The sequence below is a fragment of the Strix aluco genome, chromosome 3 (genome assembly GCF_031877795.1).
Source record: "Strix aluco isolate bStrAlu1 chromosome 3, bStrAlu1.hap1, whole genome shotgun sequence".
NCBI classification, from domain to species: domain Eukaryota; kingdom Metazoa; phylum Chordata; class Aves; order Strigiformes; family Strigidae; genus Strix; species Strix aluco.
In genome coordinates this window covers 58,241,286-58,268,403 of record NC_133933.1, presented here as the reverse complement: position 1 = coordinate 58,268,403, position 27,118 = coordinate 58,241,286, and the positions used below count along the sequence as shown (strand labels likewise).

The 27,118-nt window shown below is 34.9% G+C and overlaps 1 protein-coding gene across 1 annotated transcript in view; it reads right to left on the bottom strand.

Annotated features, from left to right (window-relative positions):
* ADGB (androglobin) overlaps positions 1–27,118 on the bottom strand; it is a 130,584-nt gene that overhangs the window by 89,235 nt on the left and 14,231 nt on the right. The window contains exons 2-9 of the mRNA XM_074820698.1: positions 21,551–21,701; positions 18,543–18,635; positions 16,168–16,239; positions 14,721–14,909; positions 8,274–8,413; positions 6,889–6,975; positions 5,052–5,263; positions 3,346–3,474 (exon numbers count right to left, since the gene is read on the bottom strand). Coding sequence (XP_074676799.1) covers positions 3,346–3,474; positions 5,052–5,263; positions 6,889–6,975; positions 8,274–8,413; positions 14,721–14,909; positions 16,168–16,239; positions 18,543–18,635; positions 21,551–21,701 — 1,073 coding nt within the window. The remainder of the gene's footprint in view (positions 1–3,345; positions 3,475–5,051; positions 5,264–6,888; positions 6,976–8,273; positions 8,414–14,720; positions 14,910–16,167; positions 16,240–18,542; positions 18,636–21,550; positions 21,702–27,118) is intronic.

The window sequence follows — 27,118 nt, the reverse complement described above, 5'->3', positions numbered from 1 at the left end:
TCAGAAAAACAACCTATGTGCTTTTCAGAATTGAGATAAATATTTCAGAATTATAACATGCCTTTGAAAAAACAAAACAAAATATTAGGCTCCAGTCCCTACTTAGAAGTGAAAACTCTTTTGAATAGGCAAAATGAAAATGAGAACTTTACAGTTATGTGCTAAAAGTATCTCATTGACTCCGATGGTTAGCATTACAGGTCTACTTGTATGATTTCAGAAATTTTTAAACATAGTAATAATCTCCCAACACTTCTGTGACACAGAAGATGTTATTATCTCTCATTACTAAACTGGTATCAAGGCACAAGACTTAGCAAAAATACATGGCTGGTTTGTAGAACAAAATCCCAAATACCTGGCCAGTGCCCTCTCCATAGGAATAATATTCCCCGCAATTCAGAAATTATTAGGAAAATCATCAGTCTCAAAACTTAAATGGAAAGTGAAGCGGTGGCTCTTTCTAGGAATAGGGGACCTAATTAGCTCATATCATATCAACATAAAAACTCTTCATGGAATAAATGGACGCTGTAGATATGAAAGGAGACATAGTTACTAGAAGAAAAGGCTGATGAGCGGAAAAGTGCAGACTGTGTGCCAAAACGGGCCTGTAGGAACATGTGAATTGTCTACAAAGCTTCCCAAGGACTGGCTGGCTGATAAGCCACAGGACCAAAGAGCTGGTTGCTCTCAGGAAAAGCCTGACTGATCAGGTGAAGGGCTTGTTATTCTGCTGGATCCACACAACAGGATGAACAGAGAAACAAGTTCAACATTTCAAAGATCCTGCAACTCTTACTGTATTTAGGGGGTGCAGCAGTCTGAGTGTGTGGGTGATTCAGAATTGCATTTATACATTTGTATTGGGTCTGGCTGGGATGGAGCTAACTTTCTTCAGAGCAGCCCGTATAGTGCTGTGTTTTACATATGTGACCAAAACAGCGTTGATAACATACCAATGTGTCAGCTGTTGCTGAGCAGAGCTCACACAGCATTAAAATCTTCTGTTTCTCACTCTGCTGCCCCAGCCACTATGCTGGGGGTGGCCAAGAGGTTCAGTCCTGATTCTCGCCCCCATCCCATTGGCAGGGAGTGAGTGACTAGGTGGGGGCTTAGCTGCCAGACAGCATCAGCCCACCACAATATTATAACCAACACAAAACCAGAAGCCTGTAAGAGAAGTTTACAAATACATAGAAGTAAAAGGTATGCCAATGTGTATGAAATTAAACAAAGTAATGAATATACAACCCAATGAATATAAAAGGTTTTGCCATTTCAGAAATAAAATACAAATGATATCAAGAGTAGTTAAATACCTCTTTAGAAACAATTCATATTTATCACAGAAAGAAGAACAAGTCCCTTAAGGTCCTCACACTCAATAGGTAGAGTGAAAACTTGCTACAGGGAAATAAGCAGTTTTATGGTGCTGGAAATAAAATACCTTTCAAGCCACTTACATTAAAAAAAACCAACACCAACGTGATGCATTAAGTCACTGTTAAAAAATTCCCAAGAAAAATTCAGAAACTTTTTACAACTACTGTCTCTGGAGTCTGACTTTGAACCTAGCCCTAGTTTCAGATGTTACTTTATACACAACAATGGTTCTACTGTCCTGAACCACTCCCTGCAGACCATGTGTCTCATAAAGCCTGCAAGCTTTTTCTCTTGTGGCTACAATTTCACAACAAAAATTTAATTCAGTATTATTCAAACTGCAATTTTCCTTTTTTAATTTTCCTTGGAGTCTAATAAACTTAAATTTGCTCCATATCCTACAGCCTCTGATGTTACAATCTCCACACCTACTTCTGTTCAAATTCTTATCAAGTTTATTAGTGAGATATCTACCTCTTACTCTTTTTCAGAACTCTTTTCTGGATCAGACTTAGGATAAAAGAGTTTTCTGACCATTGTATTTGATCCCTGAACAAATAATGTTTCTATAAAACCTTCCTCACAGGCCACTGTCTTTCAGTAAAGAGAATGGACGGTGCTTTTAATGGCAGAACAAAGATCAAAACATCATGTAGTTTTTCAAAGGGAAACACTGCCTGATGATTTTTAACGCCCTTTCACTCATTTTGTACAATTTCTAGAATTCATCACTTGGATCCTTCTGCTTCACCTCTGCTTTCTTTTCCCCATAATGTACTTTAGTACTAGTCATGTTCCTTATATTCATGCGAAATGCCTCATTTCCTATTCCACAATTGCTGCCACCAAAACAAACTATATTCTTGCAATACATTTTAAAATTTATTGCTGTTTAACTCCTTTAGTAGTATATAAGGTAGGATTTCAAATTAATTTAAAATTAATTCGAATTAAATTTGCTGATGACAAACAGCAATATTGGTTTGATATAAATTAAAATTATTTAAACCACCAATTTTAATCGGGATTTAAATCAAGAAGCAGGAATCCAATTTACATAGCGAGCTTCATTCTTGTTAGACATTTTTACTTTGTAGTTATCTCCCCAAAGAAAGATGTTCTACTTATTCTTCCCTATTGATTTGCAACTAGATAATATTACAGTTAATAAACATGTTCCTTCTGTTAGCCATATGGAAATGTTACATGTATGCAAATATAAACAATGACAAAAGCAAATCAGCTTAATGTACATTTATGAAGATTTTCTATATTTTATGCTAGTAGGCATGACATTTTTTATTCACTGATTAGTTGACCAATTTGTATTTACTTGTGGTTTGTTTCAACTGTATTTTGTTTTTTTTAAAAAAATCATTAAATTTAAATGCACAAAGCAAGAGTTTACATCATTTTTATGCTATTGTGAATGTATTAATACAGAAAATAAATTTATCAAGATACATTTCCAGGATAGAGGAAACAAATTTATTAAACAATTAACTCATGGAGTGAATTCTAATATTTCTGGCCACCCTGCCCTTCAAAGAAGCATTCCTGTTTTTTCCAAACACAGTTTACTGAATAAAGTGGGTACTGAACAAAGAAGTTATTAGAGAGGAAGCTTTTTTTTATTTAATACAGAAAGACAGTTTACCACTAGAACAAATCTTGGTCCTACATGACTGGCCAGCAACTTCCAAATATTCTGCACAGATTTACTTTACCTTTTGACATCAAACACAAATTACTGCAATACTATCCTTCATGTAAGTTACAGGATTTTAATAGGTTAGAATTACTTCAGTCTGTAACGCAGCCTATAAAGAACTGTAACTTAAAAAAAAAATAGCATATTTAACCTTCCCCCAATTAAGTTCAAAAACAAATAAAAGCAAAGCCCTTTGCTTTACATATATTTCCTGTTTATATTTTTAGCTTCAAAACAATAGGACTTACTTCCAGTTAAGGCCTGAAGAGAATGTTGGGCTTCAGTCAACATTTGTGAAGACTGAGGTGCTAACTTGTCTTTTTCTTTTTCTGCTTCTTTGCTTTTCTTCTTTCCGATTTCTCTTTGCTCTGCTTTTTCTATTAAGCAAAATAAAGACTAAATATTTTTCTTTTTCAGATACAAACTTTCAGTCATAAAGTCTCATACTGTGTAAATGCTTTAATGACATTTTAGATAAATTAAATCAACCACAAACTATTTCAAGTCAGAAGAGTTGAGATACAATAAAGAACTAATGTCATTCAGTTTAAAAAAAAGATAAAAAATAATTCTTAAGATGTAAATACAGATTTACTGAGAAGGTTCCAGGAAGGCCTCAGTCCCACCTTCCAGTTGGTGCACAACTCTCATGGCCCTATTATAATGTTTGGAATTCCTGAATTCCTGGCACTGTGTCAAATATCTTCTTCATGTCCTTGCTCGTGTGCACCAGCAATTTTCAAAAGACTCTAACGTTGATGAGGCATAGGTTCCCAATGGACATGGAAGAAGAAAGTCTCCCACAGTCAGAACCTTCTTTCAAGACCTAGAAATTAGACTGTAGGAAAACTACATTTTTAGATTACATTTCTAATGAAAAAATTCCAAACATTAACAGAGCATGTGAACAGAGCTTGTAGCCTCAGTGTTGGAGATTACTGAGCTGTATTGTAACATAATGCTTCCCTGATTCTTAACTGTTTCAGTTACTAATAGAATTTCTAAGTCTTAGACAGGATTAAATTTACAAAGTTTTCTGGGAATAAATTACAGCACCCTGTTGGATGAATGCTGTTCCCTCTCAGTGGCTGCATCCCTCTGCATGTCCATTCCAAACTCTGAAATACCTACTACACTGATGGGTAGGTCATGAAATGACAGCAAGAATTCCAAAGAAGAGAGAATACCCCCTCAGACAGGCCTCTTCTAATATTTTTGTAATACTTTTGACATTAGGGCATAGTATTTGGGATTCAAAGTGGGGAAGGCAGGGATTTTTCTGAAAATCTAGGAATAAATAGAAATTTTGGTATATGGTTTGTACTTCCAAAGTGTTGTGAAATTGCATCCATGCCTTCAAGTTAAAAACAGCAATTAAGAAAACTCAGTCTCAAATATAAACATTGAAGAATAATACACTGGAACAAATAAGTTTCTAAACCTAAGTTTTTTCATTTAAATGTAAATAGGATTAGCAGCTCTTGAAGAAAATTAATACCTATACCTAGTAGCATGAACAGAAAAGTTGCTATAAATAAAATTGCAGGCAGACATTAGAATATACTTGTCAGAACCATCTTTAGGTAATCATGCTTTGTAACATCCATTATGAAATGTATAATTTATTGATGGTCAGAGTAGTGTTGCCTTTGGGGAAACTGTAACCTCTCTGCTGTCCCTCTGCAAAGAACCAGTGTTTAGAGAAATGGCTGTGACACAGAGCTGAACAAATCTCTGCCTTAAAATGAACTGTTTCCATAAAATAAGAGACTAGTACTGCTTCTAATGAGATCTACAGTTAATTTTTTTTTAATTTACACCATTGCAACATGTTCAATAAAACAACAAACCCAGAGAGGTGCATGTAGCATAATAAAGACATACAAATTCGAAGCCAGAGGATAACTTTATTTATGCTTGGCCTACAAAGATAACACTACCTAAAATTACAGACCTTTGCCAATTTTATCAGCTTTCTCTGCTTTCTCAGGTTTATCTGACTGCTTATTCACAGATGAAAATTCATTTTTTAACTCTGAGACTTCGGTCTCTTTAGGTTTTGTATCTGACTGAGGAATATCATGTTCAGGAGTTTTCTTATTTGGCAGCTTGAATTCTGGCAGAATCTCTTTCAAAAAGCCCCAGACTTTGTCCAAGTATCCATGCCTTTAAAAAAAACCACATGCATATGTCAATGATAATGATATTTGCAATAAAAAAAGAAAGCGTGATTTTCATTTAGATAACACTATACTACAACTGACAGTCCAACTCTTTGAAAAGTTACTGGGCTATTTTAGTAAATAAAACATACTTGCCTGATATTGTGTATCAGCCAGTTTGTCAAGAGAGAGATTATGGACAGACCCATAAAGGAAGAGATAGTGGTTAGAGAAGCACTTAAACAAAGTATCCTTTCTAAAGCTTTTCAGCAGATAAAAGTTGTGCCAGGGAAATTTGTAGACCATTTTGCAACTACACCATATAACAACTTGATTCTGGCTCTGTACATTAAAAACCTTCTCAAAGGTACTTCCAAACTAGGTTTTCCTAACTGTTTCAACACAGCTAGTTCCATGCCTCTTCCATGGATTCCACTGGCTACAACAGCTTTTCAATACGACATGCCAGTTGCAGCCATACTGGTTCTCCACAGAAACTCAGTGATTCCAGAAATAATCTAAACCTGAATGAATCATTCAGGACCATGAATGAGCTTCATGCAAGCTAACTGCATGAAACCTTTTTTTTTAAAAAAATAAATTTGATTGTACAATGAACTAAAACCATCTTACTATTGCAAAGACTCTATGGTATTCACATTTTCTTATTCCAGAATATAATGTATTTGCAGTAAGTGACAGAGCTGTGAATACTGTTTTTTGCTGTTGCAATTGTAAAACTAACTACATAAAGAAACAAAATTCAGGTTACTTAGATTTCTAAGTCCATAGGCCACATGCACACTACTGTAAGACACCAATATATCAAAAACCTAAATTGCAAGCATAGCTTGGGAATTGCTGAAATAAAGGCTAAAATAGCCTTTGACTGAACTTATTTAATACTGAAATACTGTTGTAGATAAACCATTATACCTAAATAAATTATATATAAACCAAAACTATTTTTATCTATGTATTCATCAGAATGCATACATCAAAAGGCAAAAAAGTGTAATTTTAAAAAAATGTCTAAATATTAAGCACTTGTATCCCAGTCATTCATTCAGTAAAAAGAATATCAAGCTGGAAAATTAGAATGTCTGTTCTTTAAAACCACAAAATGGACTTAAAACACACAGGAAACAAGAAAAATATTATTATAGGTTGGAAATACTATTTTTGGTTGGAAAGAAAAGTATATCAACTGTTCCAATTTAAAAGGTGAAAATACCATACTAGCTAATGATGTATACTTTCTATAGCACATTCAGATACAAAGTTATTATACTGGCAGACATTTTCTACCTGTATACTAGATGAAACATTGATTTCTCTAACCTTGTTTTCACCACAGTGTTTGATATTAGTTAAAAAAATAATTTTACAAAGAATAGGCATCAGCTTAACATGATAAATAGCTTTACGAGCAACTCTATGACCTATAAAGAAAAACACAGTAAAATTGCATTCCTTGAATGCACTTTTCTCAAGTGCCAAAATTAAAAACTGTACACCTCCCAAAATTGATGCTGAAGGACTTTTAGGGCTCAGCTTTATTTTTCATAATGTCTTATAGAATTAAATATTAAACAGCTAATATGTAAATTGTTTAATAGAAGAACTTACTGGAGAGGAATAACTTCTGGTATCCATCCAGTCAGTGTATGTAGAACTGTAAATTCCTCCAGCTCTCTTCTTCCAGTTTCATGTGTACTGTAAGACAAAAGCAGACATTATATAGAATTGTAATATAACCAACTCACAGTAAACTCTGTAGTCTACATTGCTTTCTGTCGGAGAAAGACCATACACAAACAGAATAGCTTACTGAAAAACAAGTCTTTCCTTGCAGTTTAGTTTTCCAAACCACTGCAGACTACTAGCCTACAAGGCCAAATTTGCTTTTATGACTTTGCATCAGGCCCATTATTTTAGCATTCCCTCCAGTACAACGTTATAGTTTCAAAATTGTTAGCAAGCATACTATGTATACTTGCACAGTGAAACCTCTTTCTGCAGGGTTGGAGATGAGGGTTTGAAATCCCTCGCGCTAGAAGGGGGATATGAATCTAGAACTTCCATCTCCTGAGCAGCTGCTCTAACTCCCAGGTTATTATGCACAAGTTGGCTGTATTTCCAGTGTACCACACTCCACTCTTTCAAACTGATAAAGTCTCCTACCCTCTGGAGAGGTTTCTGTCTGTAGATCCTGAGAGGACAAAGGTTACAGATGCCAGCCCTTCATGATGACTAACCCTTGTGCTCTATAAATAATGCAGTTATTTCAAGCATGTTCCTGCAAACAGTTTCCTAATAGACAGCTCTAGGCAACTCCCTAGCCTGTGTAGAAGTATTTTAGATCACTCTTCTGACAAACATAACTTGATATGACCAGAGCAGGGAAGCTTGACTACCCAGATCAGTGTTTTGAATTATTTTCTGAAGCTTAGTCATTTAAACACTTGGTGTTCATTCCTCGTCTCTTAGGAACCTGTAGCTGTAATTGTCAATCACTGTACCGTGTGCCACTTTCTACTTTCCAAGTCAGTTTTAGGGAAGTAGATTACCATACAGCCCACAACAGCAGAACTGTAGCAAAAGCATCAAAAGTAGCTTACAACGCTCTGTTTTCAATACCAGTTAAGTCAATACTGGTTAGGGCTGACGATTAAAACTTTGTTAAAACTTCTTGGACATTTCCATTTGGCAGAAAACCACATGTGAAGCTTTTTGGGCATAATGGAAAAGAGATAAAACAGAGAGAGTACTCCAGTTTCTTTGCAAAGTTTTCTGTGCATAAATTTACAAACACATCTAAAAAGTAAACATTGCACCTTCTGTAGCTACAGGGGATTTTGCTTTACTGATTTACAGTGTCAGCTTTCAGAAGAGCGTGTACTTGTCACTACAAAATTTTTAGCAAAATATATTTCTCATGTATACTAACAGAACTTTTTGCAAATTCCATGTGACTTCACAAAAACACCCAGAAGTGAGATGACTAAACATACCTAGTATTTGCAAGCTTAATGATAGCTTTGGACAGCAACATTGGCCACAGTTCAGTTTGACAGGTTGTAGCTGGTAGTAACAACTTATCCTCTTCACTGAAAGGCATAGTGTCATCCACAATGATCTTTCTCCAACACCCCTATGATAGAGGGGGAGGGAGGAAAGAAGAAAGAAAACACTGAGTCTGTGGCCTGGAAACAGAACAGGTGTGTAAGAGAACTTTTAACGCCTTCCCAAGACATTCTACTGTATTTTCATTTATATTACAGATGGCTTTAAAAGAAATTCTCATATAATATCTGAGAAGCATGGAAACAGTATTCATAGCATTTTATTACTGCCTCTGACTTATTTATTTCAGAGATTAATCTAATTGCAGCTATTTCCAAATACATTTTCTTTCTTCCGTGTAGTCCATCATGTGCATGCATTCATTGCTATTTCTTCAGTTGCCATTGCAGATGCCTGAGAAACAGTAATGATTAAAAAAAGGCTTAACTAAGATATCAGTTTTTCAAATTCCTCTTTAAGGTCTTAGTCTGGAAAATACTTGTGATATGAGCAGTGCCCCTTGCTTCCCAAGAACTACCCGGGGATGTTGGCTGCAGTGGTTAGTGACCTGGAAAGCATTAAGGTTGTATCTTCTAAAACACTATAGGAAACAACACAAAATGATGGAATGTAACAAATATCCATATTTCCAGGATAAGAAACAAACAGGTAAGACAAGATAATGATGTCTCAAATACCAGATATTTCATTAGTAAATTAGTATCCCACAAAATAATTTTGCCTACCATTCCCCAAAAAGAGTCTCTGTCCTAGTGATCAAGACGTAATAGGGCTAAGAAAATAGTGGGGCAACAGCAAGTACTTGTGTTAACTCACCCCCAAAATGACGAAGAATGACCAACACACTAAAATGTTCACCATACGTTATTAGAGAGGGAAAAATTACTGCTCTCTGCTTGTAACTGAACTGTGGCTTCAAGCTGAAATGCCTGTTGATTAACTCTATATAGAGTTCTATAGGTTTCAGAAGAAAACAAATTTAGGCCATATAGCAAAGATACTCAAAAAGCATAAGAGGTTAATATTTTTTAGGATAAAACCTATTTTTTGATAGACAAAACTAAATTTTTAAGATTTCCCAGGTTTGAAAATGACCTGGTAAGTGAAATGATCACATATTCATCTCCTCTTTCAATAATTGCTGAAGTTCAATAGAGAAAGCAGTACAAGTTGGAAAGTAAAGGAAAAGATTGAGGAGATATTTGGTTTTCTATAGCTCAGGACATTTTAAAATTCAGAGTGGTAATTCCATGCATGTAATTCTTAAAAGGCAATAGTATTTTTGGCATATGTAACACCATTAAAAATATTTTTCTCCTCCTTGCCAACTGCTCACCTTTTATACTTTATAAATAATAGAATCCATATCACAATTATTTTGCATCAATGATATCCTTTTTATAGCATTTCATTGTTAACTCTAAAAAAAATTATGCTAGTTTAAGGAGATAAGACACCAAGATAAAGAAAGACAAGTATGTGGGGCAGAATGTTTATGGATAGAAAATCTATAGGTGAGAAAAAGCGGAAATAAAGAAAAAAAGTCAATAAACCTCAGGAATGCAAAGTGAAAGTAGGATGTGGGGTAGAACTGAAAGAATATTGTGCCAATTATGTGAAAAACTTTTATCCGCAGGTTTGATCTGGTGGATGACAATCCCCTCAGGACTCAATACAGCATTTTACTGAAACCAGTTCATTATTCTTCCACTGTGCTTTCTCTCCCTTTTCATTTAATTTTCCACTTTCTCCTGTGAAGTCTGTTTCTCCTCTATCTCTACTGGTATTTGTCTTTTCTCATTTGCTCATTTTCTTTAATCTTCCAACATTTGACCCTCTTTTATTTCCCAGCTTTTCTTTCTGTGAAATACAGCTGTATAACCAGGGGAAAAGAAATTAAATAAATGGAAAGGCCCAAAACAAAATAAAACCAAAACAAAAGTGACAAAGAAACTAAAACACCCTGATAACACATAGATGCTTTAAAATGAAGTCTTTTATCACACAAATACACAACCTCTGCAGCATTAAATTCACACACAGAATAATGTCCTCTGCTGAGGAACCTGGGCAGCATCATTTCTGCCTTCTCAAACTCATGCAACTCTTATTGCCTATATGAATATAAGTTATTCCGTATGTGGAGGCAGTAGTAAGGGATGAGGAAATCACAGGCATGTAAATCAGCTAAGTGCTCCCCCTTACAGGAAAGTTAAGAAGTTCTTCCAGTTTTAACTGCTTTCTTATTTCTTCCTCAGTGCTGGCTAGCTGACGTGTATCAATAGCAAAGTGCATGAAACTTCCTTTTAAAATACTGTATTTGATCTATACTGTATTAGAACTGTAAGTTTTTCTTAATACAAGTACATGTACAATAAATTTACATCTACATTTAAAAATAAAATTAATATGCTTAGGGTTTTATTCTGTCTCAAGAGACATATCAAACTGCAATGTGCACAAGTGCAGCCATTCCAAATCTCTCCCTGGCTTTGTTTGCATTTATGCTCATTCCAAAAGATGGACAGATTTATAAACAATTTAACAGGATGATGGAGAAGTAAAAGAAATCCCTCCTTTTATTCACAGGAAGTTTTTGTACTATAACCACTAGAGTAATAGTTTCCAGCATAGGAAAAAAAAAAAAAAATGAGCAATTTTCCAAGGGTCATGGAAATGTTTGAATAATTATTTTGTATTTGTAACTATAGAGATTTCTGAAAGAACTCTGCGCTGAGGTGTTTCTAAGTGATGTGCTGCATGCAACTGCAAGGCTCTCTCCACACCTCAAACACAAAAACTTGGCCAGCTGATCCATCTGAGGCACTGATTTGCTGCTGTCCCTCTCCAGGAGCATCATCTGCTGCAGATGTGATGCAAGTTCCTTTACTCTGAAGTTCTAAAAACATGTGAGATAGGAAGTTTGTGCCCTCTCCTTTTGTAGAGCAACACTAATTATCTCAACTAATGGTAAACTGGAGACTTGCCATGAAGACCATTAGGAAAACAAAATCTCTTCACTCTTCACCAAATTATATATATATTCTCTTCCTCTCCTCTGGTGTATTTTTCCATCTCCTACTGTTACACATTTAAGAGTGTTGCCCTTGAGTATTCTGACCCGCACTCTTACATCCCATCTTCCAAATCCTTCCATTAATCACATCAGTGCTTTTCACAAACAGCCCTCATGAAACCTCTTTCTCCCCAAATTTAAGAGTTTCATTCTTATACTTATTGTTGCTCCTTCTTTTGACTGCATCCTCTTGGCTGAGAACATCTTCTCAAGAGACCTCTCTTTTTTAATTTTTTACCATGGGTTAAAAACAAAAAAACCCTTCCAGGTTGTTCTTTCCTGATTTTTCTCTTCTTTTGCATTTCCATCAGTCTTTGGTGGTTCCTCTTTACTCTATGAAGCTTCTTACATACTTATATGTTAATAACATATTCTCCCAGAAAGCAAAATTAGCAGTTTTTTAAAATTATTTCATCACATTTTAAGGATATGAAGTAATGCTGAATATACTATTTCCCTCAAAAATTATTTTAATATTTAATTGCCCTTTCTTCTAATTAATTATGCCATATTTTGGATTGAATTTATCTAAAGTCAAATTCTAGCTATTGGACCTTTTTCATTTCACTAAGAATTCCTCCACTGGGACTATCTTCTTTTCCATCTGTAACTAACTATATGCTGTACCTTTGTAACCTCTATCAAGCTGGAAGAGACCCAAGTTAAACACATGACAATCTAAAGTCTAAATGATGCTGAAACTTTGGACAAGAATCCAGGTGTGACCCTTTGGTTTTTGGTCCCATGACGTACATTTTTGCAGAGCAATCACAGCTGTACTCATGGAACTTTCCTTGCAGAAACTCAGAGGTTTAGACCTTATCAACTGAGAAGGGAAGAACATTCAGTTCTTCCACTCCTTGGCAAGTGCTCTAACCATCACATTTTATGCAGAAGGAGAGGTGGCAGCCATCTGATAAAAGATATGAGCTGTCTATAACTTTTCATGCACTCTTACAGAATAATCTAATATTTGGTACCTGCATAGATAGAAGTACCTAATACAAAGCCCTAAGTCAGCTGCTTAACCTCCAGGAAAACTCTCAGAAACACTGAATGTTTCTTTGACTAATTCTGATAGCTCCTCACTCAGTATGTGAGACAACTTAATCACCCTTGGAAAAAACTCACACCTATCTACATTAACAATAACATACCACTTCACCACCTAAATTCATCTACTTAAATTCTGCTGCTGGAGACAGTTGGTGTGGTGATGACTAAAGCAGTTTTCTCAAGCAGGCACTCTGAATATACCCACATCTTACTTCAATCTGATATGACAATGTTTAATTTGAGCAGCTGGAGCCTCTAAACCTGCTTTGTTAGAGATGGTTATGTTTGTTCAATACACAGTGTGCCATGGAGCAGATATATCTCAGCCTTCCAATGCACATAAGAAATATTCATGGAATAACTGCTTGTTGGTGGTTTTTTTCCTTAACCTTGCTGTCTATGTTTTTATTACCAGTAACTTGTGCTAGACTGTTTTTAAACATTGTATATCAATACTATTAGCAACGTAAATTTCATTACTACCTTTGGCCTGCTTAATCAGCTGTCTGCATTGTCTTAGCTCTTCACTTGTATCCATGAGCATTGATTTTAGCATTTTTTTAAAAAAAAGCTTTTACATATTCTTTCTTAGGTTTTGTTTCCTTTTTAAAGTAGAACTTTCTATGTTTCCATGAATTTTATCTTTTTAGAAGTCCAATGGGATGCCTTCGAGTTTTCATTAACACTTCCAACTTTATGTTTCCAAATGACTGTGTCAAAAATATTTTCAAGTTTGGGGAACTGGAAAATTAATAGGGCCAGTTATACGTCTTAATGTTTTGTGACATATTCTGTTACAAATGTAACTGGAATAACCCTAACAACAAAGACAACTTCTAACTTTTAGGTCAGTGATATTTCTTTGTTAGTATAAGGTTCAATATTAAATTAAGTGTTCCCTGTTGACTGTAAAATGCATTAAGAAGTTATTGTCTGTTATTTTTAGAAAATCCATGGGTTGTTTTGGCTTTACCAGTACATCTTCAGTAAACAGTGCTCACACTGGAAGTCTTTAATCACCTTCAAATACAATTGGATACAAATAGCTCTATAAAGTCCACCAACTGAGTTACTTAAACAATAAAAAACATTCTTAATCCTAATACACCAGAGGTCTGGGACACTTGTCTGACTCTGCTAAACACTTGCATCAAACCTCCATATCCTATCATTCACTATCCAGGAATAGAAATATTTTGAGTATTATTTCAAAACAATTAATACACACACACACACAAAAATCGGCAGATTAAATTAAGACTGAAACAAAAATGAGATAAAAGTTACCAAGTGAAAGTTTAAATCATACACTTTATAGTGCAGTGCAAACCTCAAAGTCTTCATATTTTTCTCTCTAGCAAAAATGAACTGAAACATACCTTCTTATTCAGTAGAAGCCAACCAACACTGAGAATTCAAATGGTAAAAGGAATTTGCATTCAGTAGCACACACATATGATGCTTAGTATTGTCATAACATTTTGAGACAGAGAGTAAAAAACCCCCAAAATATCGAGAAGTACCTTCATAAAACAAAAAGGTATAAGAAAGAAACAAAATTTCTGTAGATGCACTAAATCCAAAACAGTTTACTTTGGGCTATAAGAAGACATGTGATTTAGAAATCAAACCCTGTAAAAATAGGATGTAAAATATCACATGCAGCTCAAAGAAACTACAAATGTTGAAAATTAATCACTTTTTAAATCACCTTTATTTTAACCATTCACTATGTGATACAGAATGAACTAATTCTTTTCTGTCAAATATATTGAAATTGTGCTTTGGGCTAAGGAATGACATTAAAAACTGCTGTTTAACACAAAAAAAAGCATGTCACAAGTATTAGAAAAGTTATTTCAATAGATAGTTTGAACATATGCAACATCAGCAACTGACATTATTGGATCCTCTTTCTACAGTGTAATAAATGAACTCAAATGTAGTATCTTGTTGCAGTGCCCAGAGGAAAAAAATCCTCATAACAATCAGCAAAATTCTACATAATTTATGACAAAAGAATATTGTCTTTTCAAACAATAACTGTTTTATCAAGTTCTAAGTTGTACAAAAATCACATGAACCGTAAAGGGCATTTTTATTAACATGCATCAACAATTTGTCAATACTTCTACTCCTACAAATCCATATATTTTCAATAATAATAAATACTTATCCTAACCATTAAAATTTGCCATGCTAGCTGCACAATATTTATATATGGTTGGAGGGAAGTACTCACCATCCAATAAAGTTTCACTACGTATTTTCCATAGCTATTGTACAGTGGCATGTGTCCCCTGGTAGCTTTACATAAAGCATAAATGTGTTCCCATGGTTTCCAAAAAAGTGTGGATGTTCCATTAGTTAAGGCCTTTTCATTATATATCCTCCAGACTGCATAAATTTCACTTATAATCCATCTCATCAACTGAGAACAGAGAAAAAAAGAAAAAAAATTTTTTCTGTTTACATCTTCTAGAAAAAAAAAGTTATATTACAATGAATAAAGAATATAAAAGAACCTGTTTTAAATGAAGAAGTGACATAAAAGTATAGCTATGGTTTCATGCAAAAATTAATTTCACTGGTACAACTCTTCTTAAAATCATCATATAATATCTATCTACAATAACACAAAACAATGAAACTAAGTAAAGACACAATATAAATTATGCTGTTCATCATTTACCAAAGAAAAATGAAGACATACAATTTCAAAATAAACTGTATTACAGGACTTGTGAACTGTCACTTGTTTAATTGCTTATTACTAGATATAGCTGGCTAAATATCAGTAATGGCTTTAATAGTTGTTATCTGTTCTCAGCAAAAAATCCTAAATTATTAAAAGTATTTAATAATTTTTAAAATTTAAAATAGAAACTTTAAATAATCATTCTTTAGTGCATGTGTTTTTCTAACACACAGATTTCTGCAGTGTGTTATAGTTTCACAAGTATTATCAGGCTGTTACAGTGATTTAAATAAACAAGAATGAGAATAAGCTTTTACTATAAGAAACTTGCCCTAAAATTAATTATTGGTTCTGTGGACAGCAAAATTTACATAATCTGTTTTCTGCTGGCTTCCTCCCATACAGTTTCTCTGGTGCTGAACTTTGAATTTGCATTGAAACACTGAATGAAATAGAAATTATGAAGTAATATTATATTCACTAAGGCACTCAGATCCCTTGGTTCTACCTGCTTTATATTTACCCCTGACCTGTAGAAATCTGGTAAACATTTATTCAGCTCCGGAGAAAAGGAAAAGACTGGTTGGGTGACAGACATTTGCACATACATGCAGGCGCACTAAGAACATGACCTCAGGAAAGCTTGGATGAAAAATATAAATCCTTTCTAATATAGCTTTTATTTGCTCTTATCTTTAGAGAATATTGTCCAGTAATAATCTTCATAGTTCATAGACTGTATATTTAAAAAAAAATAATTTGGGAAAACCTCTTACCATCGATTTAATTTTTCAAATTCTAAAAAAATTCTAAATGTTAATTATACAAATCTAGATTATTTCTTGCCATTTTATTCCCATCATTCTTTTTGCACTTAAAAAATCTGTCACAACTTATTTCTTCATGGTAGAAATCTGGAGTGAAATCAAAAAAGTTAAAAATAATGAAATAAAATATTTTTAAAGAGGGACATTAATGTACTTCTACCTACCTCACTACAAAATATATGCTCATTTGCTGAAACAAAGTCAAATGAAGTTTCATTTTTGACAACCACAGGAATCTAGAAGAAAGTAAATTAGTAAAGTCCATAGCTAAATTATCTGGAAAAAATTTAAATGAACACTTAATGTTTAATTGTAATGACATACAAATGTTAGACATCTGGCAAACATTTGTTAAGACATTTGCAAACTAAAGGCAATCAGTTTGCAAATCTTGTAGCTGCTTTTGTATTTCTTAATAAAAATGTCTTAAAACGTAGACATTCAGAATTTTAAGAAAATTATTTTTAACAGGAGATTTAAAGAGTGTCAAATGAAATAATTACGTAAGTAAACCGAGATTCCCCCAATTTATTCATAAAGTTTGCAGTTCTGCATTTAAATCATGAAAATAACACTGTCTCGTACTTTGAGATTTCCTTGGTCCCCCACCAACATTCAAAGGGCTTTGTTTCCTCATGGTCAGTTAAACAGTGGTCCTGTCAGCATGAACACTGACTTTAGCAAACCTTTGTCTATATTGCAGAGTTTTGATGATTGTTACTTGTTTATACAGTCCATTTTATTTTTGTAAGCAGTTTAGAAATAACATACTAGCATTGTAGTTTACTGAACTAAATATATCTGTGCCTCTCACCATGTATTGGTGTTCATTGATTGATTCTTTGCCTACTACACTAAATAGGCTTGTTTATGCTTTCTTTTATAGTTACTAATAGATTAGGTAGCAACATATATCATCCTAAATAGCCTTTCATCACTTGGCATTTACATTGATTTTTAACAACTTATAAAATTTCTAGTAATCATAGCTTCTTGATTCAAAATACACTGGACCAAAACAAGCACCAAAGTTTTAATCAGATCTTAAAGAAAACAAATGCTTTCTTCATAGTGCTCTAAAGATAGATTTCAAAAGCTATTTTTAATACAGATACATGTTTCCATGGCTTTCTGGGCTGGCAGCTCTCTTGCCCTCATCTTTCAGATACCTCTACTCAGTTATGCATTTTGGCAGCGTTTCTCATCCAATCTTTTGGTCTTGTCAATTACTCCCCTGACCTCCTCCTCTCCTTCCTCCATTAAAAATTAAACTTGGACCTGTTTAGTGTCTAGTTAATAAAAAATGGAACTGACAAGCTGACAAAAAGAAAACTGACAAGCCTGAAAAATTTGGAAGGGTAGTCAAAATGTTTTAAAACTTCAGCATTTCATCTGAAGCATAAACGCCTTAAAACTTAGATTAGCAACAGCATTAGAGAACACTAATCTTTGAAATGGTAGGCTGTTTATTTTCTTTGTAATTAATTTTAAAAATAAACTGAATAAGAGCTTTGCATGATTTTAAAATGTTATGGTTACCTTCCAGACAAGTACTGTCAAAGATGGGGACCTGTATACAGACTGGAGAAATACAATAGTTGAAGTGAGAAAAAATACTATTTTTCTGGTAAAGCTGATTCATGGTTTCAGGATATTTACTTCAGATACCTGCTCAAGGGAAGCCTGAGTTGGAACAAACAGAACTTGCTTTGCCATGACACTGATTTTTAAGTGAGAAAACAAGAACACAAAATAAAACAGAAAGGCATCTCTCTGTCCAGGTGTCTTCTAAATGAATGTGGAGTCAAAAAACAGAGCAGACTTGGGAGGATACACTACCATGATGTTTTGCACCAGGATGTGCTGGTCCATAGCGATCCCAGTAAGAAAGTCACTCAGACTCGGTAGAGTATCATTTAAAATGCTATTATTAGAGCTAACGAGAAAGAAAGGGATTAGTACAGACAACCTGATGTCCTTTTAGACACTGGGAAATCCAAGTTGTGCAGCATCAAAGAGGTCTCCGATCCACGTGCAGCATTCTCTGCAGATCCCAGCCATAGAAAGGGTTATCTCATTTTGGTATTATTGAGCTATGATAGGATTTGAGCTATTACAGGATTTTCTTACAGGAAAACAATTCTGTTCATCATTTCTATTGTAAAACAAAAAGGACGTTCACATAAGAACTTGCTCCTGCAGTTAGATAAAGGCAAGGAGACGCTGGTGGCCTAATTGTTGGTAACAAGAGGGAGCTGCCTGCAGGCTCCTCCCTTACAATGAGGTGCCTGAGTTTATCCAGCAACCCGGGATTACACCCTGCACCACGCAGGCCTCAGGGTCAAGCTATGCTTGTAGCACAGGTTAGCTGTGACATGGATCACTGACAACTTAGTACACAACGGTCTCCCAGACAGGATGACTCTGGATGGTCAAGTGGGTTTTATCTGTTGAATTGATTTCCTCTACTAATTTTCCTCTACTTGTGACATAGATAGGTGAGTAGCATTTTTTCATTATGACCTTGTTTGTTTCTTACCTTATTTGCTAAAAACTCATGTGGACGTTTCCATGAATACACTTTTAAGGATGCTGGCAACTTTACTTTCCCTTCAGGATCCTCAAAGACATGCTACATAAAATATGCATGAACAAAATGGAACATTTTTTATTAATTACAGTATTGTATCTTCCACAAGATTTAAAAAAATATATTGTTCACATGATAATTCACTTAAGGGGAAAAATACCATAAGAAGGAACTAATAGTATCTATAACAGAACTAAAAGAGTGTAAAGCCCAAAATGAAGATTGCTTATATCGTTGAGAAGTCTATGTGGTCTGCGCTGTCTAAATAGCTCTATATGAAATGTTTTCTTTCTTTTCCAACTTTCAGAAAAACCTCCCCACAAACTGTTTAAGCTTTTAAGTCAGGTACTCCTCTACCAAGTTGTTTCTAAGTACTTCTCCTAACACACTTATTTCTAAAGCTTTTTAAACTGAAGACTGAACGTAAATATCTAAAGCGTTATTTAGATGCAAACAAAGCGGGCTTCACACATTTAAAACTGCTATAGAAGCCAAAGAGAGATATAATTATAAAGCACCATGAATTAGCCCATTAAAGAGAGAATCTCACACAATTTTCAAGCTTTCATTTCCAAAGTGATACTTATCCTCCATGTGAAAAGAAGGCATCAGGATACATGGTATCTGTTTACTTAATAGCACAATGTAGATGAGGAGATGCCTCTGATAATGCTCGTGCTGACTGAGAAACTAATCGGTTTCGTAGTTAATGCCTTTTATTTGTGCCTGGAACTTTAAATAGCTTTTAGGAATATTATACGTTTCTGTGTGTTTAACAGTCCACCATGTACTGTATTTATCTTCTACACACCAAAGAAGAGAAAGAGTTTCTGGGAAGGAAAACCTATGATACTTTGAGTATGTACTGATTAAAGGAAGGCAAAAGAAAATACTTTATGAAAGCATAAAAAACACAAACACAAACCAAAGACTCTAAAATAGTATTTTCTTTGCATTTTTTTTATTTGTTTCACTGTGTACATTCCTTCAGCATATCAATCTGCAACAAACTATTTCAAATACCTGAAGGACAAAAGATAATTTGGAGGGAAAAAAAGAACCTTTCAGGAATATTTATTCTTCTGAAAGCTTAAAGAAGGCCTTGTAGCATGGACCACACAGAACTGTATTAACATAGCAGTTTATATTCTGCTTTCAGAGACATCCAACCCTGACTACACGGTGTAACAGGAAAGTTTAGCACTTAAACACTAGATAAACCAGAAAAAGGAGGCAGGTGAGAATGACATAACACTAAGAAAAGAAACACCCCCCAAAAAACGGAGAGATTTAGCTTTCAAGTACAAAAATACTTTGAATTAGGATACTGTAGGTTGGCTGACAAAATCAGGTTTAACTTATCTTTTATTTAAGGTGGCTATAAAGAGACAACTGCCAGGTCTTAGGAGTTTATGCTCTAAGGACAGGAGCCTCAACCACAAGTTCTACAGAAAGAACAGGCAAGAAACAGGCACAAGAGAAACAGACAATGCACAATCTCAGCAGCACACTGTGCTGCCCTAAGAGAGGCTATTGTGTAGGGGTACTTGGTAAAAGAGCTTTAGTGTTACAAGGAAAGAGATCACTTCCGACTAATGCCTTTTCCCCACACAAGATTATTCATGTTCCGAGTGTACTCAAAGGTACTGGATGCCATCACTAATTCTGTTTCTAACTGAAATACCCTATATGATGTTGAATTCTGGCTAGCTGCTTGGATCAAAAGAGGCCACATCAAAAAATCCTTTAGATCTGTAAATTCATCTGCTGGGACTGACATATTTAACAACTCCTTTAAACATGTAAAAAGAGCAATGTTTCATATAGCTTGTGGCTGAAGAACAGAATGGTCCAGTAAACACCTAAGAATGCCTCTTATGCTAAAAAAGAAGAAAGATTTTCAGTTACAATTATTCTTAAATTTTATCTATTATAATAATGCTGGTAGACCTAACAGATTAGTGATAGATAAATGTTTAGAATACAGCCCGAAGACACCAAATATGGTAACGGAACAGAAGAAAGACACAAAGGAAAATTATCTTACATGTCAAGTTAATGGCAGCATTCAGTATAGAACCTATACCTTCTCTCAGAAGAGAACTTTGGCCCCATTGGGGTATAATATATTTAAGCTTGGGATAAGAAAAAAACCCCTAAATCTACAAACACATATGCTAACATATACATAACACACAAGAATACATACAGAACAAATGTAGGAACAATGCAGAATTTGCATATAAAATAGACAATTAAGCACTGTATTAAATATCATTTTTAAGTGACATTTAAAATCCAAGTTTGAGAAACTCTTTAAGAAATAATTTTACTACCACTCTGCATAAAATGCACAGACATTCTGTAATGATAACCAGTTTGAAGGAGTAAAAATCCACATGAGATTTAAAAGTCACTCCAAAGTTGGAAAGACAGAATTTTTCTGCATCTGGTAGGTGCTTACTTTCTGCAAAATAACGATATCCCCTCAAACCATTCTCTGCACACTGGAACTTCAGACAGTGTTTCACATGTCCAGAAATTGAGGTGTGCAAAAGAAAACACTTCAACATCCGTTTTTCCCATAATAAAGATGGGTGCATTTAATCTTTTGACTCCACAGAAACTGAAGTGCCCAGAGAAGGGATTGTTCTGACATACTACAACAGTTCAGCTGTTCCCACATCCCCAGTTTTAATTTTGGGATTGCATTTTTTTTAAATCATTAATGTGCACACATTAGAGCACACATATTAACAGTGAGTTTAAGAAGCAACAAATAAACAATGCACAATACTTTAAGTTTATTATTTTAGAATTATTTAAAACTTACTGAAAATATATGATTGAAAATTAACATATTTATCAGTAACAAAATTTTTTGAGGTTGTGACAAATTCTCTACTAAATACAGGTAAAAAAAATGAAGTAGAAATAATATGTGTCAAACAACTTACTGAAATGGGGCTTTTCCCAGTTTTATCTTTCTCTTTTCCAACTTTTCCAGCATCCCATTTTTCTGCATTGATATCTGCTTCATTCCATTCTGGCCAAATAGGAAATCTCCACCTCTCATTGGAAGCACCTCTGTGGGAAGACAAAGTTGCCCTGGGAAACAAACAGAGACATGAATAAAAATGAACAATATATTAGGCAAGGGTAGTAGGAAGATTTTTATCTCATAAAATATTCTTTTTTTAATGTACTGTAATAAAAAATCTAGTGTTGGTAACTACAGTAACTGTTTGTCACTAAGATAAGCAAGCCTATAGAAGTGCTAGATGGTGCTATTAGGTATAAACCAACAAAATATCCAAATGCATTTATATGAGGAAACCTGCTGAAGTAAATGGGACAGCTGAAGCACAAAAGCAGAATCCGAGTGGTTTCCTCTGTCTTCCTTTTCCCCTGCTTCAAGCCACATGGTTCTCTTGTGTACAGGTCCTAGCATTCACGACCCAATTCAACTCACTCACCCATCTGATGGCTTTCATCTTTTTTCTTTTTTTATGACTTATTTTCTTTAACCACCAAAAGGAGCTTGCTATGGATAAAAGACATATTGGAGAAAAGGACTCCCACTGCTAGGCACCTGTGAGCTACTAGACCAGTCAGTTCTGTCTCCAGTTAGTTTCATTCTCAGGGCCTCTTATGCTGCCAGCACTCTCACTACCCTCTTCTTAGGATTCACAACTTTGGTAAAAAGTTTGCTGAGACTGCAGGGATTTTCACAAGTAGTACTGGTGCACATCATTTTTCCAGAGCATATGAAGGGCTGAAAAATTGAATTAGCTAGAATGAGAATACAGCAGCTCCTTCCTCCTTAACTACCAAACTTGGAAGCAAAGTGTGTGCAGGTCACATCTTAATTATATTCTCCCAAATCCACTGGCAATAAACTGTAGATGTTCACTCAAAAGAACAAAGGGAAGAAGCTGCAGGGACCTGAGAAGCAACCTGGCACCAAAAACTGAGCAAAAGGGTTTAAAAAAATCTTATTGCAGAAAAAATATCACTTCAACTAGTTGGAAAAAAGGACTAAGGTCAGAATTTCCTTCGATACTCAGCAGTGTCCTTCAGCAGAAATACATTGTTAGACAGAGATTCTTTTACTACTGGAGCCTTAACAATATACTTACATGATACTTCCATTACATTATGTACATCAGCTATAAAAACCTACAGATATTGTCATTCTCTTTCCTTTCCTTATACAACACTTTTTTTTTTTTTTTTTTTTTTTTTTTTTAGTGTGAAACAGCAGAATTCCTACAAATACGTCCAGGAGATGAGGAAGGTAACAGTGTTTTAGGCTACAGCTGGCGAGCTATTTTTACAAACTGGTACCAAGAAATATTTCTTTTAAAAACTAAAGCTTAATTTCTTTAGAAACTGACATCTTCAGGAGATCTGAAAGGGAAAGCTTCCATTTTTTTAATATTTGAGAACAGTTTCTTTTAACTCCTGGCCATATACTGCATATCATATCATGTGGATATTTATACTGATATACAAATCAGTCAGTGAGAACATACAAAACCATACTCTCATTTTAAATTTCAGAATTAAAGCTTTCTCTTGAGATTTTGGTGACTCCACAGAAAAAAACCTGAACCCTGATTATGATTTACAGCATCACTCAGTACAAAGAATTTGACATTTCAGACAAAATGGTCACAATGTCATAATTCACATATGCTCTTTTTCAGTTGTTGTACACAATATTCATTCATTGCTCCTATATAAGTGCAACATTAATTATGACTATATTCTAAAGACAAACACAGACTTCATAAATGAGTAGTCTGGCTAGGGAAAAATGGTGGGTAGCAAGTGACACCTGAAAATACTATTAAGCTCTGTCTCTCAGATGGTGGAAGCAGGGGCAAGTCACTTGGGGAAAAAGAGACATTGCTCAAGTGTAGAGCAAAGAAATTACAAAAGCAAAAGCTCAGCAGGAGTCAAAATAATCAAAGGACATTAAGGGCAAGGAAAAAAGCTTCTACAATTACACTGGCAGCAAACAGAAGACTAAGTAAGGAAAGTGCATGTTCACTGCTTAATGAGGCAGGTAACCTAGTGACAAAGGACATAGGAAAGGCCAAGATACTCAATGCCTTTTTGTGTCTTGCATTTTGCTGGCAAATTTGGCTCTCAGGCCTCCCAGTCTACTAACAGTCTGTGGGAGTGAAGTATTATCTACGGTAGAGGAAGGCAGCTAGGAGGCACTTAAGCCAATTGGACACACACAGCTCCATGGGACTAGTTGGGATGTGAGCAAAGATACTGAGGGAGTTGACTGGAGTCACTGCAAGGCTCCTGTCAGTCATATTCAAAAGACCATGGCAACGGGCAAAGTTCCTGATGACTGGAAAAAGGCAATCACACTCATCTTAAAAACCGTAAGAAGGAGGATCTGGGGAACTACGGAACCTGGAGATACTTTAAACTCAAATGGACCAGGACCTAAGCAACCTGATTTAAGCTAGCCCTGCTCTGAGCAGGGAGGTGGACTAGATGGCCACCAGAGGCACATTTCAATCAACATTTTTCTGTGATTCCATAATACTTTGTTGTTAGCAATAATAAGGACAAAGACATGGGCAAAAGTAAAGATTTCCCACTGTCTAGATAATAACTACATTCATCCACACTACCAGTAACTCTTACTGGAAGACAGCTGTGAAAATTCAATACCATCTGTGCCTTCTGCTGTGCAAATAAAAAATATAACTTCTACCACTCTATCTGGAAGGAAGATATATTCTCTGGAGTGATACCTTGCTTTGCTTTTCCATCTTTGTCATCTCAGTTATCTGTAAATGGCCTCCAGCCTCTCTCTATTATGTTTGATCTTTCATTAATATCATATTTTTCTCTGGCATTTTCTTGAAGACTCAGACGACGCTTTATTCTATATTCAATAATACTTAGCAAGCAATTGAAAACCTTTAAGTGTTTATCAGTTTCTCTGAATTACTAGGAATGTCTATACCAGTTTCAATTTCAAAGAACCTGCTGTATCTGCATTAACTGCACGGATGAAGAGCAATGAAAAACAGAATCCTAGCTGTACGAACAGCTTCAACATTTGGGATATTTTGAAACTTTGCCCCTTTCAACATTGATTTAAATATGACTCCTGGCAGCTTCTTACATATACCTACAAGTGAAAAATGACAAGTTAAAATTCTTACTTTTTCTACTTCTTTCTTATTTCAGATTAAATATGAATATGTGGTGATTTAAAATATTCAAGGACTACTACTAATTTTTTAATCTTTTTTCCTCCCTCTAAGTCTGCATTTGCTCTTTTAAATATTTATAGAGAAGCATGGAAGTTTCACTCAATTATGATAATAATGATAAAAATAACTATAAAGATGTTCTGAAGCCATTCCCAAAGAAAATTAAATAATAACTGCAATAATTGCTACAAGATTTCTGACTGCTTTGGGACAATAATGGAATAATAAAAAAGCATATTTTAAAAAAACAACAAGGTATGGAAAGACTTTCCTAGCTTACTATCACACTAAGACAGAAAATCACCTTCCAATGCACTTTGACATAATAGAATACCCTCAACACTAACAATGTGGAAGACATGGAAACAGTGCCATCTAAGACTGAGATGGTTAAACTAAGTTGGGGAAGCCCAATGCTCCTACTTCTCAAAAAGGATGATTCAACAAGATTTTGGAAAAATTCATAAAGAACTGCAATTTAATTGAACTCAAAATATAAAAGAATAAGTGAAAAAAGACAGCTGAATTTATTTAAATACTGTATTTGAGTAAAGCTGCTAAGAAGTTTCATTATTACAAGAATTGAATAATATAATTCATTGAAAATTTTTTGAAATGAACTAACAGACACAAGGACAAAGCAAACCATTACTAGTATTTTATGCTCAAGCTGGATGGCTTCATTGTGCAACAGTATTTTAAACACTAACACTGGCAGAATTCTTTTTAATTCTGTGCTAAACCCTGAAGGAGATAAAGGAAGAATAAACTGCCAAATGAGGGAAACACTATGAAGTTGGCACTAATTCACCTCTGACCCTCTAAGCAGCTTCTCCAAGAATACTGGTATAATTGATATAGTGCCAACAAGGGAAATAGGGATCGGCAGGATAGACAAACAACAGGAAAAAAGAATGCAGATTGCAGCCTAAGTTTTTCAGAGACTTCAGATTTAACAGAGCGACAGGAAACAGGCTCACAAGTACTGGAAGTGTGCTCTCTCAAGTTAAACATAGTCATTTAGTCTGTAGACATATACACTTTAGCTGCTCACACACTCTGTAAGCAAGATCTTGTCAACATGGTCAATGGAGTCTAGGGAGCAAATATTTTCTTCTTAAAGTAGGTAAATCTACCTGTAAACTCTCTATGACCATTCCTCACAGAGGGAACCCAGCAGTATTGAAGGGAGTCTTCTCAAGAGAATCACAGAAGTATTGGTATTTAGTTTCAGAACAGCATGGCTACTACACCTTCCTTCCCCAGTACTGATGTCATTCTGGGTCACCAGACAATAATAATTTTGTGACACTATGCAGGTTTTTTAGAATTTAGGAAGATACCTTTCTTTCTATTTCATTCTTTCCTCTGTATAAAGAATGAATGCTCTCTTTCCTAACCCCTCCTTGCAAAAGTTAGATGCACCTGTAATCTTGCTTAGCATTTTGATGCTGTCACTTTCCTTAACAATAAAACAAAATAAACCCCAAAATTAGGAAGGAAAAATAATTAGTGTTTCACTTTTGCTTAGATGAGCAGATCTAAGGATGGAAATGAGACATCTTCTCATAGTAATTTTGATTGGGGGTATTTGAAACCGATAAAATTGTTTAATAGTTCAATAACAATGCCAGTACTGCTTCCACAATGACTCTGGGACTTTATGCAGCAATCTGGTTGGAGCCTTGACAGATAAAAGTGCTTCAGCTTTTTCTGCCTCCATGTCTGTACTTTGGAAGTTAGGAAAAAAATCCACCACATTGATGACTTCTTCAGGGTTTCTGGTTATTTGCATATGGATATATGCAATCTTTTTTATTCTTTCTGCAATCCTTGTCATTTCTTACGACACAGGTTGCAAAGATTTTTTTGCAGCTAAATCCTTTTTCTATTTTCATTAAGGTTCTGTTTATTTCTATTAAATCTACTTCAGTTTCAAAGTTCAAGGTCTGCTTTATATTATCATCCTAAGAAATTAATACAGAAGTTTTCATGGATTTAGGACACAGTATTGGGATCTCTGTCTGAGGACTGAGATGCAAAATTGAAAGCTAAGTTTTGATTGATTTAATGAATTGCTACTCAGCAGCTGAGCTACAGCTACTGTCTATGCATCTGTTGTTAGCTAACTTCATCTGTGGAGTAAAATACGTGTTTGCTTAAAGCACATTTTGGAGAATGAAAAGACTGAGCATTGGTATCTGTAAGAGCAACTGTTTAAACAAATCAGCCATTTTATTTGCAGTGTGATACATTTAGGTGGTACAGTATGATTAG